The sequence below is a fragment of the Bombina bombina genome, chromosome 6 (assembly GCF_027579735.1).
Source record: "Bombina bombina isolate aBomBom1 chromosome 6, aBomBom1.pri, whole genome shotgun sequence".
Lineage (NCBI taxonomy): Eukaryota > Metazoa > Chordata > Amphibia > Anura > Bombinatoridae > Bombina > Bombina bombina.
In genome coordinates, this window is record NC_069504.1 from 958,660,233 (window position 1) to 958,674,909 (window position 14,677).

The window sequence follows — 14,677 nt, forward strand, 5'->3', positions numbered from 1 at the left end:
AATATGTCATGGTGTTTGCGTGAGAGAGTGAGTGTTTTTTCCACTTTTTTTGTCCATTGACTTCTATTAGGGATTTTCGACTTTAAGTGAGATTTTGGTTACCGCTGGAGAAACAAAAGTTTACTTTCAACTTTTCAACCCGGCTAGTGCAAAAATGTAAATCCTAGCGAAGACGCAAAATACAGGCCCACTTGTAATCTAGCCCATAATAAGGTAGATCAAATATTAATAAATATATTTATTTAATGGAGGTTAAGATAAATATGTTATTGCACTTCAGAATTATATTGCTAGAAATGGGGTTCATTTTGTGGGAGAGTCATGCTTAAATTTTTGTGGTGGCAGTATGTCTTAGTGATACCATTCATACTTAGTTAAGTCTAAATGATCAATTAATGTGGTGGATAATTTAGATGTAATTAGTCTGCATTGAGTTTACAACAGTTTAATGCATGTATAACTTATTGGAAAGCTGCAAAAATATTATTATAAAGTGATATATTTTAGAAATGGGTTTTGTGACTCCACTAGAAAGTACAGGCATTCGCAGTTAATAGCTTAATGTTGGTAAGCAGCTGTTCATATTCCTTTAGATACTGTATTTAGATCTAACCATGAACTGCAATTGTTGTTTTCTGAGGTGCCTGTTATTGTGGTATTGGTCATAGTATGCAAAATCTATGTATTATTCATCTGAGATAAGATTGTAAACTAAAAACATTTTAACTTCTAAATTTAAGGGTGCTAAATTTCTGTTATATAATTCTCACTGCAGAATTATTATTATCTATTATTATCATTTATTTGTATATAGCCGCCAAATTCCGTAGCACTGGGTACAATGATAGGGGTATACAATGACAAGGATTTGTGAAAAAATACAAAACATAACAAAACTAAACAAATCTAGTACAGGAGGAAGAGGGCCCTGCTCCAGAGAGCTCACAGTCTACAAGTTTAGGGTGTAGAGACATAAGGTTGGGGTAGCTTGTGACATCAGTTGTAGTTGCAGCAGTGAGTCAGGCAGTTCATGTATTATAACATACAAAAAGGGGAAAGGATTGAGGTGTGTGCACTGTTATTCAAAAAATGTGTATAGAGTCTTAGTTGTTAAGATAACTTGTAAATAAGTCTTTATAGGGCCACTGCAAGAATTGGGCTGTTTTGTGAAGACAAAAGTGTGGCGGTGTTCCCCAAACAATCCCCACAATATTGATCACAAGGACTCACTCCCAGACATCCGTAAATAGAATAAATGAATTGACTCACCACTATTCAGTCTCTTGGTGAGATGCTTCCTCAGATTCGGACGCTGTGTCCAGTGTTTATGTGAACAGTTAAGCCATATACTCCAGGTATCCTTATTTTCTGCCTGTCAGTTTTACTTTGGGGCCATAAAAAACATCCACATAAGTCCCTTGGAAGAAAAACAGTCTGATGCAGTTTGCCACCAGCTCACCAACCGCAGTCTGTATCCTTATCCTGTGCTCACTGTTTGGCCAAGTGATAAGCTGAGCTTCAGAAAAAATATATAACAGGAGCACCAGGTATAGGGATAAAACATTAAACTTTATTAGAACATAAAGGGTATCATAACCCCTGGGTAAGAACATACATATATGATAGTCAAACAGATGAAAAAAGGCTGACCGGTTTCGGCTGTTGCCTTACTCCTAGCCTGCTTAAAACTGTCTAGCAGTTCCCTGCTTTAAAAGCCATCATCCGAAATCCTATTGGTTCTAGAAACTCACACCTCTAATTGTTATTCCCTTCAGCTTTAATCAATCAACCTTCATACAAAAACGGCTGAACTTTTTCTATTGTGATTGATTTTCCTATGCTTATGTAATTACTAGCATTTTATTTACTTGTCACCAATGTTAAGATAGAGGAAAAATCTAATTAGTGTTCTCCCTACACCAATGTATATATTATCTATCTTTAACCATTTTTTTGTTAAAAATGTTTATGTTTATATATACACTCCTAGCCGTTGCTTTACCATTTAATCAGACCGCACTGCTAATTTTATATATTGTGTTTAACTCCTACCTAATAGTGGTTCCAATTTTGGTGTATTTATTTTAAAACGCCTTTAGCCTTTGTGGAGTAAATCTGCTGTGCTTGCATATTTGCATTCCATCGGTGTTTATAGTGAACTGCTGGATTCCACTTACTAAGTCCTTATTGGACGAATAGCGTGTGTGCCGGCCAATCTACTGCGGCCTAACAAACTCCAGCGCAGTGCGTGTAGTCTTGCAGAGAACGATTGGTCTATATTCATTTGATCCTGATTGGACGGAAATCGTGTACATACGCCAATCAACTGTAGCCTGTCAAAACTCAACTTACTACGTCATGTGTATAGTCTACCCCTCCGTAGCTTGCAATTGTTCAGGCCATAGTAACTCCCTTTGTTTAAATTATGTGCTCACAAACACAGCTCTAAAGGTCTGTGCGCTATTTGTCATTCTCCATATTATGGGCATTAACATACAATGGTTGTACTCGCAAGTTAGGAGTTGGGCTCCAACCAGTATTGGATTGAATTGGATTTCAAAGCTTGCTCGCACTAAATTCCTGTCACTATTTAGCGTTTGCACATATCTGTACTAAAGAGGGGGGGGGGTTTAGGGGGGGGAAGTATCCTACACTAGTATTGGACACTTATTAACATTCTGTTAATAAATAAATTATGAAAAAAATTATTTTATTTACTACCATAGAAATGAGATGTTTAAACTTTATCTATGTGCTTATTTTTGGGCAAATTGTCTCCTGTGGGTTGGTGAAAAATTATATTTACATTCTAAGTGTGTTTTGCCCTGTTAATCCCCTTAATACAATAAATAAGTCAGATTATATAGGTTGTATTACTCTTAGTGAGTAATACCAAAGATCACCAAAAATTAATGAGATCGAATTCTGAGTTGAGGCCATCCGGAATCCTCGTTCTTAAACGAAAAATCCAGAAGGCCTCTCTTTCTCCCAGTTTTCTGGTCCTGTCACCCCCTTTTGTCTGGACTGGTACTCTCTCTATAATGGTCCAAGAAAAGAAAGAAATATCTTTATTATGTGTAATTGAAAAATGATTAATAAGTGGCGTTGTGAGAACCCCAGCCTTGATGTCCGCTAGGTGTTCTTTTATCCTAACTCTGGCTTCCCTTGTCGTGAGGCCTACATATTGGAGGGCACAATGGGTGCATGAAACCAAATACACTACAAAAGTAGACCTACAGTTGAGGCATAACTTTTTCTGAAAATGTTCTCCTGTAACCAGGGAGCTAAAGGAGTCCCCTACAGTTACTTTCTCACAAGCTTTGCAGGAAAAATGGTTGCACCTATAGGTTCCATTCAATCTCAACCAGGAGGACCCATCTGTCTGTTCCCTCCTCAATCTCGTGGGTGCAATCATATTGCCTATTGTTCTGTTTCTTTTGTAAGTGCACCTAATGCCTTCAGTTACTGTCTCTTTAAGAGCATCATCAGCTGACAGTAGATGATAATTATTTCTAATAATCTGGCATATTTGTGTGTACTGCTGTGAATATTCTGTCGTGAATGTGATTTTCCTGTCCCCAATCTCTTTTGTCCCTTCTTTATACTTTGTGTTTCTCTGTTTCAAGAGATCAGCTCTGTTGATTTTAGTAACAGAGTTCCTCTCCTTAGTAATTGTTGTCCTTGGGTAGCCTCTCTCTATGAGTCTATCTGACAGTTCATCGGCCTGTTTTTCATATGTACTATAATTAGTACAGTTCCTTTTTAGGCGAATGAACTGTCCTCTGGCTACACCCCTAAACACCCTCCTTGGGTGACAACTTGAGGCGTGCAGCAGAGAGTTCCCTGTGATTGGCTTTCGATAGGTTTCTGTGATGATCTTCTGACCTGTTTTCCCCTTCAGTGTGATGTCCAAAAAATTTACTGTGTGTTCTTGTATCTCAGAGGTAAAGCTAATGCCTACAGTGTTGTTATTTAGTCCCTCTACAAACCTCTCTAGATCTTTATGGGAGCCCTGCCAAATGAAAAGGAGGTCATCAATGAAGCGCCTGTACCACACTATCTCCTGCCTGAACGGGTTCCGCTCCCCAAAGACGTGGGAGAGCTCCCACCAACCCATGAAAAGGTTGGCGTAGGAGGGGGCAAATTTGGCCCCCATCGCTGTCCCACGCCTCTGGAGAAAGAACTCCCCCTCGAAAAGGAAATAGTTGTGGGTCAGGAGAAATTTGGTCACCTTCAATATGTATTCTGTAAAATCCTGGTCATTTTCATATTTTTTTAGATAGAAAGAATTCTAGAGCTTCCAAGCCCTTTTCGTGTGGTATGGTGGAATACAGGGATCTTACGTCTACTGTCAACCATTTGAAGTCACTCTGCCAGATCATATCAGAAAGTAAATTCAAAACGTGCTTGGTATCAGACAGGTGACTCCAAAGGGTACTCACCAAGGGTTGCAAAATGCCGTCCAACCATTCCGACAGGTGTTCCAGTAAAGAGCCAATTCCACTAACAATTGGCCTCCCTTGGACATTTTCTACAGACTTGTGAATTTTAGGTAGATGATTAAACACAGGAATGGCTGGGTTCTGTACCAGAAGATAGTCCTTAGTTTCTTGGTCAATATAACCCATCTCTACCCCGTCGTCCACAAGGGAGGCCAGCTGTCTCTGGAATTGGCGTGTTGGGTCTTGTAATAACACCTCATAATCCTGTTCTATTCTCAACTGTCTTAAAGCCTCTTGAATGAAGTCCTCCTTATCAATGACCACAATTGCTCCGCCTTTGTCCGCTGATCTAATCACTAGATTGTTGTTATTTCTTAGACCTTCTAAAGCTATTTTTTGTTTTCGTGTGACATTAGACTTTTTGCCCCTTTGTGTGACATATTGAAGTTTAGTTAAATCACTTTCAACCCGTTTCTGGAATTTCTCCAATAGAGGACCCCTACTTTGAATGGGATAGAACAAAGATTTGTTCTTTAGTAGTGGTGTTGTCACCCGCCTACTTTCTTCCATTTTCTCCTCTCCTTGGAGAGATTCCAGAGTCCTTACATCACATAATTCTTGAAAATTCAGATCAGTAGAAAAGTGATGTTCAAGATCAGATCCGTCAACAGAACTTGGATTCTCATTAAATTGACGTTGGTCCTGGGTCTTGAAAAACTTTCTCAACGTTAAGTTGCGAATCATTTTGTTGACGTCCAAAAGAGTTCTGAACAAATTGAAATCTGCAGATGGAACAAATGTTAAACCTAAACTCAACACTTCAAGTTCAGATTTGTTTAGAACATAGCTTGATAGGTTTAAAACATTCAATCCCTGTAGTTTCCCCTCCTTTGGCCTCTCCTTTGGGGGTATCGTCTCTGCTCTCTCGGTTGTTGCTGTCGTTCTACGTTTCCTCTTCCCCCCCCCTTCGAGTGCTTTTGGGGGTACCTGAAAAACCTGTTCCAAGTGGGATTTTTCAGTTTCTCCTATGTATCTCTGTGCCCCTCCTGTCTGAGGGGGCTCATCTCTATAATGTGATAAGGTGGATACTGTTTCCAAGTCTTTGTTCTTCAAGATTGGGGGTAATCTATTTGGTCCCTCCTTTGGTCTCACCATGGTTTCATAAGCTCCCAATTCTTCTCCTCCTGAAGATGATCCTTTGTCCCAGGATTCTCCTTCACTCTCTTGGAAGTTTACACGTCTACCTCTGTTACCTCTGGTTCTGTTTCCTCCTCTTCTTCTGTTGTAATAAGGAACTGATTTGTTCTGTTCCTTCCTTAGGGCAAAACGATCTCTCCTATTCCATATATAGACTCTGTTTAGATTGTAATCCTGTAGGTCTCTTAAGTATTTTGTACGTTTGGTCTCCAATAGCAATGTTTTTGCTTCTGCCAGCACTTTCTGTAGGGTGGCATCAAACTTTAGAAAGCTGGGTTCTTCACTTCTTCTGTTCAATTCATCCTGTATTTCCTTTATTTTTACAGCAAGATCATCAATTGCTTTCAATTTAAATTCACAAATTAATTTCATCAATTTAAGTGAACATTGTGTGAGATGATTATTCCACTGTTCAATAAAGGACTTATCATCCGTCACAAAGGTTGGAAACTTGTTTAGTCTGAGGCCCCTGGGTATTAGGCCTAACTCCAAATATTTATTCAGTGTATTGACATCCCATTTTAATTGGTCCTCTCTCAGTAGTAGGTTCTCTACTTCTTCAAAAAGAGCTATCAAGCTGTAATTGGTTTTATTGAGGGAGAAAATTTGGTTGCAATCCCAAGCTGCCGCCTCTCTCTCTTTGGCTGTCCTCAGGGAAAATAAAACTGGTGTATTTGTAGTATTGCTCTCACCCTGCATATTTTTATGTACAACTGCAGTGGTTGGCTCAAAACCAGTGCATACACCTCGAGCTAGGCCACAGATCTTAGCAAAAATGCTTACTTATAACATACAAAAAGGGGAAAGGATTGAGGTGTGTGCACTGTTATTCAAAAAATGTGTATAGAGTCTTAGTTGTTAAGATAACTTGTAAATATGTCTTTATAGGGCCTAAAGTTTGATGCCACCCTACAGAAAGTGCTGGCAGAAGCAAAAACATTGCTATTGGAGACCAAACGTACAAAATACTTAAGAGACCTACAGGATTACAATCTAAACAGAGTCTATATATGGAATAGGAGAGATCATTTTGCCCTAAGGAAGGAACAGAACAAATCAGTTCCTTATTACAACAGAAGAAGAGGAGGAAACAGATCCAGAGGTAACAGAGGTAGACGTGTAAACTTCCAAGAGAGTGAAGGAGAATCCTGGGATGAAGGATCATCTTCAGGAGGAGAAGAATTGGGAGCTTATGAAACCACGGTGAGACCAAAGGAGGGAACAAATAGATTACCCCCAATCTTGAAGAACAAAGACTTGGAAACAGTATCCACCTTATCACATTATAGAGAGGAGCCCCCTCAGACAGGAGGGGCACAGAGATACATAGGAGAAACTGAAAAATCCCAGTTGGAACAGGTTTTTCAGGTACCCCCAAAAGCACTCGAAGGGGGGGGGGGAGAGGAAACGTAGAATGACAGCAACAACCGAGAGAGCAGAGACGATACCCCCAAAGGAGAGGCCAAAGGAGGGTAAACTACAGGGATTGAATGTTTTAAACCTATCAAGCTATGTTCTAAACAAATCTGAACTTGAAGTGTTGAGTTTGGGTTTAACATTTGTTCCATCTGCAGATTTCAATTTGTTCAGAACTCTTTTGGACGTCAACAAAATGATTCGCAACTTAACGTTGAGAAAGTTTTTCAAGACCCAGGACCAACGTCAATTTAATGAGAATCCAAGTTCTGTTGACGGATCTGATCTTGAACATCACTTTTCTACTGATCTGAATTTTCAAGAATTATGTGATGTAAGGACTCTGGAATCTCTCCAAGGAGAGGAGAAAATGGAAGAAAGTAGGCGGGTGACAACACCACTACTAAAGAACAAATCTTTGTTCTATCCCATTCAAAGTAGGGGTCCTCTATTGGAGAAATTCCAGAAACGGGTTGAAAGTGATTTAACTAAACTTCAATATGTCACACAAAGGGGCAAAAAGTCTAATGTCACACGAAAACAAAAAATAGCCTTAGAAGGTGTAAGAAATAACAACAATCTAGTGATTAGATCAGCGGACAAAGGCGGAGCAATTGTGGTCCTTGATAAGGAGGACTTCATTCAAGAGGCTTTAAGACAGTTGAGAATAGAACAGGATTATGAGGTGTTATTACAAGACCCAACACGCCAATTCCAGAGACAGCTGGCCTCCCTTGTGGACAACGGGGTAGAGATGGGTTATATTGACCAAGAAACTAAGGACTATCTTCTGGTACAGAACCCAGCCATTCCTGTGTTTAATCATCTACCTAAAATTCACAAGTCTGTAGAAAATGTCCAAGGGAGGCCAATTGTTAGTGGAATTGGCTCTTTACTGGAACACCTGTCGGAATGGTTGGACGGCATTTTGCAACCCTTGGTGAGTACCCTTTGGAGTCACCTGTCTGATACCAAGCACGTTTTGAATTTACTTTCTGATATGATCTGGCAGAGTGACTTCAAATGGTTGACAGTGGACGTAAGATCCCTGTATTCCACCATACCACACGAAAAGGGCTTGGAAGCTCTAGAATTCTTTCTATCTAAAAAATATGAAAATGACCAGGATTTTACAGAATACATATTGAAGGTGACCAAATTTCTCCTGACCCACAACTATTTCCTTTTCGAGGGGGAGTTCTTTCTCCAGAGGCGTGGGACAGCGATGGGGGCCAAATTTGCCCCCTCCTATGCCAACCTTTTCATGGGTTGGTGGGAGCTCTCCCACGTCTTTGGGGAGCGGAACCCGTTCAGGCAGGAGATAGTGTGGTACAGGCGCTTCATTGATGACCTCCTTTTCATTTGGCAGGGCTCTCATAAAGATCTAGAGAGGTTTGTAGAGGGACTAAATAACAACACTGTAGGCATTAGCTTTACCTCTGAGATACAAGAACACACAGTAAATTTTTTGGACATCACATTGAAGGGGAAAACAGGTCAGAAGATCATCACAGAAACCTATCGAAAGCCAATCACAGGGAACTCTCTGCTGCACGCCTCAAGTTGTCACCCAAGGAGGGTGTTTAGGGGTGTAGCCAGAGGACAGTTCATTCGCCTAAAAAGGAACTGTACTAATTATAGTACATATGAAAAACAGGCCGATGAACTGTCAGATAGACTCATAGAGAGAGGCTACCCAAGGACAACAATTACTAAGGAGAGGAACTCTGTTACTAAAATCAACAGAGCTGATCTCTTGAAACAGAGAAACACAAAGTATAAAGAAGGGACAAAAGAGATTGGGGACAGGAAAATCACATTCACGACAGAATATTCACAGCAGTACACACAAATATGCCAGATTATTAGAAATAATTATCATCTACTGTCAGCTGATGATGCTCTTAAAGAGACAGTAACTGAAGGCATTAGGTGCACTTACAAAAGAAACAGAACAATAGGCAATATGATTGCACCCACGAGATTGAGGAGGGAACAGACAGATGGGTCCTCCTGGTTGAGATTGAATGGAACCTATAGGTGCAACCATTTTTCCTGCAAAGCTTGTGAGAAAGTAACTGTAGGGGACTCCTTTAGCTCCCTGGTTACAGGAGAACATTTTCAGAAAAAGTTATGCCTCAACTGTAGGTCTACTTTTGTAGTGTATTTGATTTCATGCACCCATTGTGCCCTCCAATATGTAGGCCTCACGACAAGGGAAGCCAGAGTTAGGATAAAAGAACACCTAGCGGACATCAAGGCTGGGGTTCTCACAACGCCACTTATTAATCATTTTTCAATTACACATAATAAAGATATTTCTTTCTTTTCTTGGACCATTATAGAGAGAGTACCAGTCCAGACAAAAGGGGGTGACAGGACCAGAAAACTGGGAGAAAGAGAGGCCTTCTGGATTTTTCGTTTAAGAACGAGGATTCCGGATGGCCTCAACTCAGAATTCGATCTCATTAATTTTTGGTGATCTTTGGTATTACTCACTAAGAGTAATACAACCTATATAATCTGACTTATTTATTGTATTAAGGGGATTAACAGGGCAAAACACACTTAGAATGTAAATATAATTTTTCACCAACCCACAGGAGACAATTTGCCCAAAAATAAGCACATAGATAAAGTTTAAACATCTCATTTCTATGGTAGTAAATAAAATAATTTTTTTCATAATTTATTTATTAACAGAATGTTAATAAGTGTCCAATACTAGTGTAGGATACTTCCCCCCCTCCCCCCCTCTTTAGTACAGATATGTGCAAACGCTAAATAGTGACAGGAATTTAGTGCGAGCAAGCTTTGAAATCCAATTCAATCCAATACTGGTTGGAGCCCAACTCCTAACTTGCGAGTACAACCATTGTATGTTAATGCCCATAATATGGAGAATGACAAATAGCACACAGACCTTTAGAGCTGTGTTTGTGAGCACATAATTTAAACAAAGGGAGTTACTATGGCCTGAACAATTGCAAGCTACGGAGGGGTAGACTATACACATGACGTAGTAAGTTGAGTTTTGACAGGCTACAGTTGATTGGCGTATGTACACGATTTCCGTCCAATCAGGATCAAATGAATATAGACCAATCGTTCTATGCAAGACTACACGCACTGCGCTGGAGTTTGTTAGGCCGCAGTAGATTGGCCGGCACACACGCTATTCGTCCAATAAGGACTTAGTAAGTGGAATCCAGCAGTTCACTATAAACACCGATGGAATGCAAATATGCAAGCACAGCAGATTTACTCCACAAAGGCTAAAGGCGTTTTAAAATAAATACACCAAAATTGGAACCACTATTAGGTAGGAGTTAAACACAATATATAAAATTAGCAGTGCGGTCTGATTAAATGGTAAAGCAACGGCTAGGAGTGTATATATAAACATAAACATTTTTAACAAAAAAATGGTTAAAGATAGATAATATATACATTGGTGTAGGGAGAACACTAATTAGATTTTTCCTCTATCTTAACATTGGTGACAAGTAAATAAAATGCTAGTAATTACATAAGCATAGGAAAATCAATCACAATAGAAAAAGTTCAGCCGTTTTTGTATGAAGGTTGATTGATTAAAGCTGAAGGGAATAACCATTAGAGGTGTGAGTTTCTAGAACCAATAGGATTTCAGATGATGGCTTTTAAAGCAGGGAACTGCTAGACAGTTTTAAGCAGGCTAGGAGTAAGGCAACAGCCGAAACCGGTCAGCCTTTTTTCATCTGTTTGACTATCATATATGTATGTTCTTACCCAGGGGTTATGATACCCTTTATGTTCTAATAAAGTTTAATGTTTTATCCCTATACCTGGTGCTCCTGTTATATATTTTTTCTGAAGCTCAGTTCATGTATTAGTTTGGTTAGGATGAGAGATGAAGGAGAGATGGTAAGCCACTCTGAATAAATGGGTTTTCAAGGAGCGTCTGAAGCTATACAAGGTTGGAGACAGTCTTATGGAGCAGGGTAGAGAGTTCCAGAGGACAGGAGCAGCATGTGAGAAGTCTTGGAGATGGGAGTGGGACATAGAGATAAGAGGATTGGAGAGAAACATAGGTCAGAGGTTAATCAAAGTGGACGGGATGGGAAATATTTCACGATGAGAGAGGAAATATAGTTGGGAGTTAGACTGTTGAGTGCTTTGTAAGTTAGGGTTAATACTTTAAATTGTATTCTGGAGTGCATGGGTAGCCAGTGTAGAGACTGGCAGAGCGGAGCAGCTGATGTAGATCGTTGACTTAGGTGGATGAGTCTAGCAGAAGCATTCATAATAAATTGGAGGGAGGAGAGGTGGTGTTTTACAAGGCCTCTTAGAAGTAGATTGCGATAATCAATTCGTGACAAAATGAGGGAATGAATTATTATTTTTGTAGTTTTTTGAGTAAGGAAGGGATGAATTCTGGAAATGTTGCGCAGGTGTGAACGGCAGGATTTGTTAAGCGCTTGCATATGTGGGTTGAATGTGAGTTCTTAATCAAGTGTGACCCCAAGACAGCGGACCTGGTGTGAGATGTTGAGAATAGAGTCTCCAACCGTCAGAGAAATCTCAGGTATTGGATGTCTCAAAGAGGTGGGAATAAGAAGCAGCTCAGTTTTGGACAGATTGAGTTGGAGGTAGTGTGAAGACAATTGCAGAAAGGCAGTTGGAAATATGAGTAAAGAGGGAGAGATATCAGTAGAGGAAGGATAGATTTGGGTATCATCAGCATATAATTGATACTGGAATAAAAAATAAAATAAAAAGGAGGTTATAAGTTTTCCAATGGAGGATGTATAGAGAGAGAAAAGCAAGGGACCCAAGATGGAGCCTTAGGGTACTCCAACTGATAGAGGTATAGGGTCAGAAGATATGTTGTTAAAGAAAACTAAAAACGAGCAGTTTGAGAGATATGAAGCAAACCAGGAGAGGGCTTTGTCTCGGATGCCAAATGAATGTAGTATTTTTAGGAGGAGAGGATAGTCAACTGTGTCAACAGAAGCAGACAGGTCAAGAAGAATTAGTAAGGAGTAGTGGCCCTTTGCTTTAGCTGATAACAGGTTATTTGTTACTTTAGTAAAAGCAGTTTCTGTTGAGTGTTTAGGGCTGAAATCAGATTGTAGTGGATCAAGTAAGGAGTTAGTTGTGAATAATTGAGTTAGTCGATTATAGACCAGTCATTCCAATAATTTTTAAGCAAAGGGAAGTAAGGAGACCGGTCCAAGTAACGGCTCTGTGCGGTCGCATGTTTTAAGAGCTCCGGGTAAAGAGACAATAATCCGCCGATTATAGCTCAGAACATACAGCATTCACTTACAAAACTAATGATATTGTATTTAATCTTCTTTACTCTGCTGTGTTTATAACCCCTGGGTTGAAACTGGACAAAGAGGCCTGTTGCGGAGGCAAAACTCTCAGGTAGCGTTCCCCCCCGGGTGCCTGGGGTGATCTACCAGAGTTGGTTATCTACCGCAGTTAAAGCATCACCTTAGATTTTCTCACAGCTTTTATCACCTCCTAGAGAAGATATATACTCCTACACGGCATACCCGCATCAAAGAGAACCATGCTACAATCGATCACCACCACGGGGACCAAGGATCTTCTAGATAAGATGGACTCTCGCTTTGCCAACCTAGAAGCTATAATGCAGGCCTTAGTTGATAGAACACCCTCAGAATGGGAGTTTTAACTCATTATAAATAAAATAAATGTGAGTAAGCCTGAAGAACCAAAGGACCAACAACCTATCATATATAAGGCCGATTCAGCTTTGCAGAATGATGAATCTGATCTGCTCCAAGCACCCATGATCGGAAAACCCATACAACTACAAAACAAGATTGCATCAATACCTGCACAGTTACAGCCTATCAATAACCATGTGGTAAAAGAGCCCGTATTGTGGATAAGAGATAAAACCGCACTCCGGCACAAGATACTAAATTCTTCAAAATGGGAATACTCAGCTTATCAATCCAAAATGGAGTCTATCCCAAGCTACGACCAGCAGACAGAAATCGATTCCGCTACATCGCATGCTCACAACGGTGAGTGGGGAACCAGCCTTCTCAAGCAGCGGAAGCAAGGTAATACTGAAAAAGCAGGTTTATTTGCTGCAGAAAAGACAGAACTTTGATCTGGAGTGGCCATGCCAGGGGCTGGAGCAGGACCCCTGGGGGGGCTACAATTTCAGAGAAGCTACGTCCCTTGCTTCAAAACATAACTCCGGATTGCGCCCCGGACCCTACACTTTGTGAAGGAACTCCCACTACACTGCCTGGTCCTACACGAGACATACCAAATAACAACATTTTGTGACCACTTAGATATGGGTCACATTAATCAAATGAAAAGACGTGCTTGCAACTTACTGGACACCATCCCCATGAAGTTGCTCTAATCCTGCTGTTACATTTTGAAGGGGGTTAGATTACTTAAAAGCGATTATTTAGTACAGATAGGTAATGTTTAATGAAGTTGGCAAAATATGTAATAGCTAAGTTGTTTTTCAATGTTTATATGTCTCTTTAAATTCCTTTATTAAGAGCCGATATACATGTATTACATGTATACATGTATGTAATATAAGAATGTTTGCATATCAGTTCCCTTGATGTTTTGTACTATATGGCTCCCTGTGCTCTCATTGAAAGGTATTAGTAATAGATCAAATGTACTATGACACTGCGTTCATGTTTTCAACAACTAGAAGGCACTGAATTTTATATAACACCCATATATATCCCTGATATGGGGGGTTAGGGGGGGCCCTAAGGAGACTCCACTTTACAAACAAAGAGGGATCAAAATTACAATATGAAGTTTTAGCTCCTGAGAGAAAAGAGATAGCATTGTTGGTTCCCTTTTGCGGCCCGCGGTCGGGGTTGTGAATGGGATCCCAGTAATTACTCATACTTATGAAAGGGAAAGAGCTCTATACTGATAGTATATCTCAAGTAGTGTTCTGTATGGATTCAGTCTATTAAGAAACATCTCCTATACCCTTGTCCCAGATATAGCACATAACACTTTCTTTGGAGTGTATAGATATAGTCAACCAAAATATGTAAAACATAGAATATTAAGGGGGAAGTATTTATAGACTTTTGGTTGATTACATATCCGCTCTATATGATTACAAACACCAATTGTTTTTTTACTGTGAGAGTTATGTTAAGTTGTGGAAATCAGTTCTGGTTTATGCATCTATATTACTTAAAAATATGTATTGTTTTATGTTTTTCTATCTTATCTCAGATGCATATTGTTCTCTTAGTTTCATTTAGGCTATATGCTCAATATAAACCCCTGGACTTTAATTAAGATAGCAGATAAGGTCCAAGAGTGGCCTGTATCAGTGTTTTTGGGGGCTGAAAAATGGGGATTATCATTATTCCTGTACATCAAATGATTGCTGTATTGTTATCTTTTTATGATCTGTTCACATTTATTTTTCCTCAATGAAAAAAAAAAAAAAAAGAGACCGGTCAATAGTTAGAAGGGGTGGAGGGGTTAAGCGAGGGCTTTTTTAGGATTGGTATGATTAACGCATGCTTGAATGTATCAGGAAATGTGCCAGCAGTGAGAAATTGGTTAAAGAGATGAGTTAGGGTAGGGGTTAGTGA

At 39.7% G+C, this 14,677-nt stretch overlaps 1 protein-coding gene across 1 annotated transcript in view; it reads left to right on the plus strand.

Annotated features, from left to right (window-relative positions):
- The window catches only part of LOC128664817 (uncharacterized), a 165,130-nt gene that overhangs the window by 101,956 nt on the left and 48,497 nt on the right, over positions 1-14,677 (plus strand). Inside the window, 4 exon segments of the mRNA XM_053719620.1 lie at positions 3,281-3,439; positions 6,528-6,988; positions 7,230-8,205; positions 8,425-9,185. Of these exon segments, the coding sequence (XP_053575595.1) occupies positions 3,281-3,439; positions 6,528-6,988; positions 7,230-8,205; positions 8,425-9,185 (2,357 nt within the window).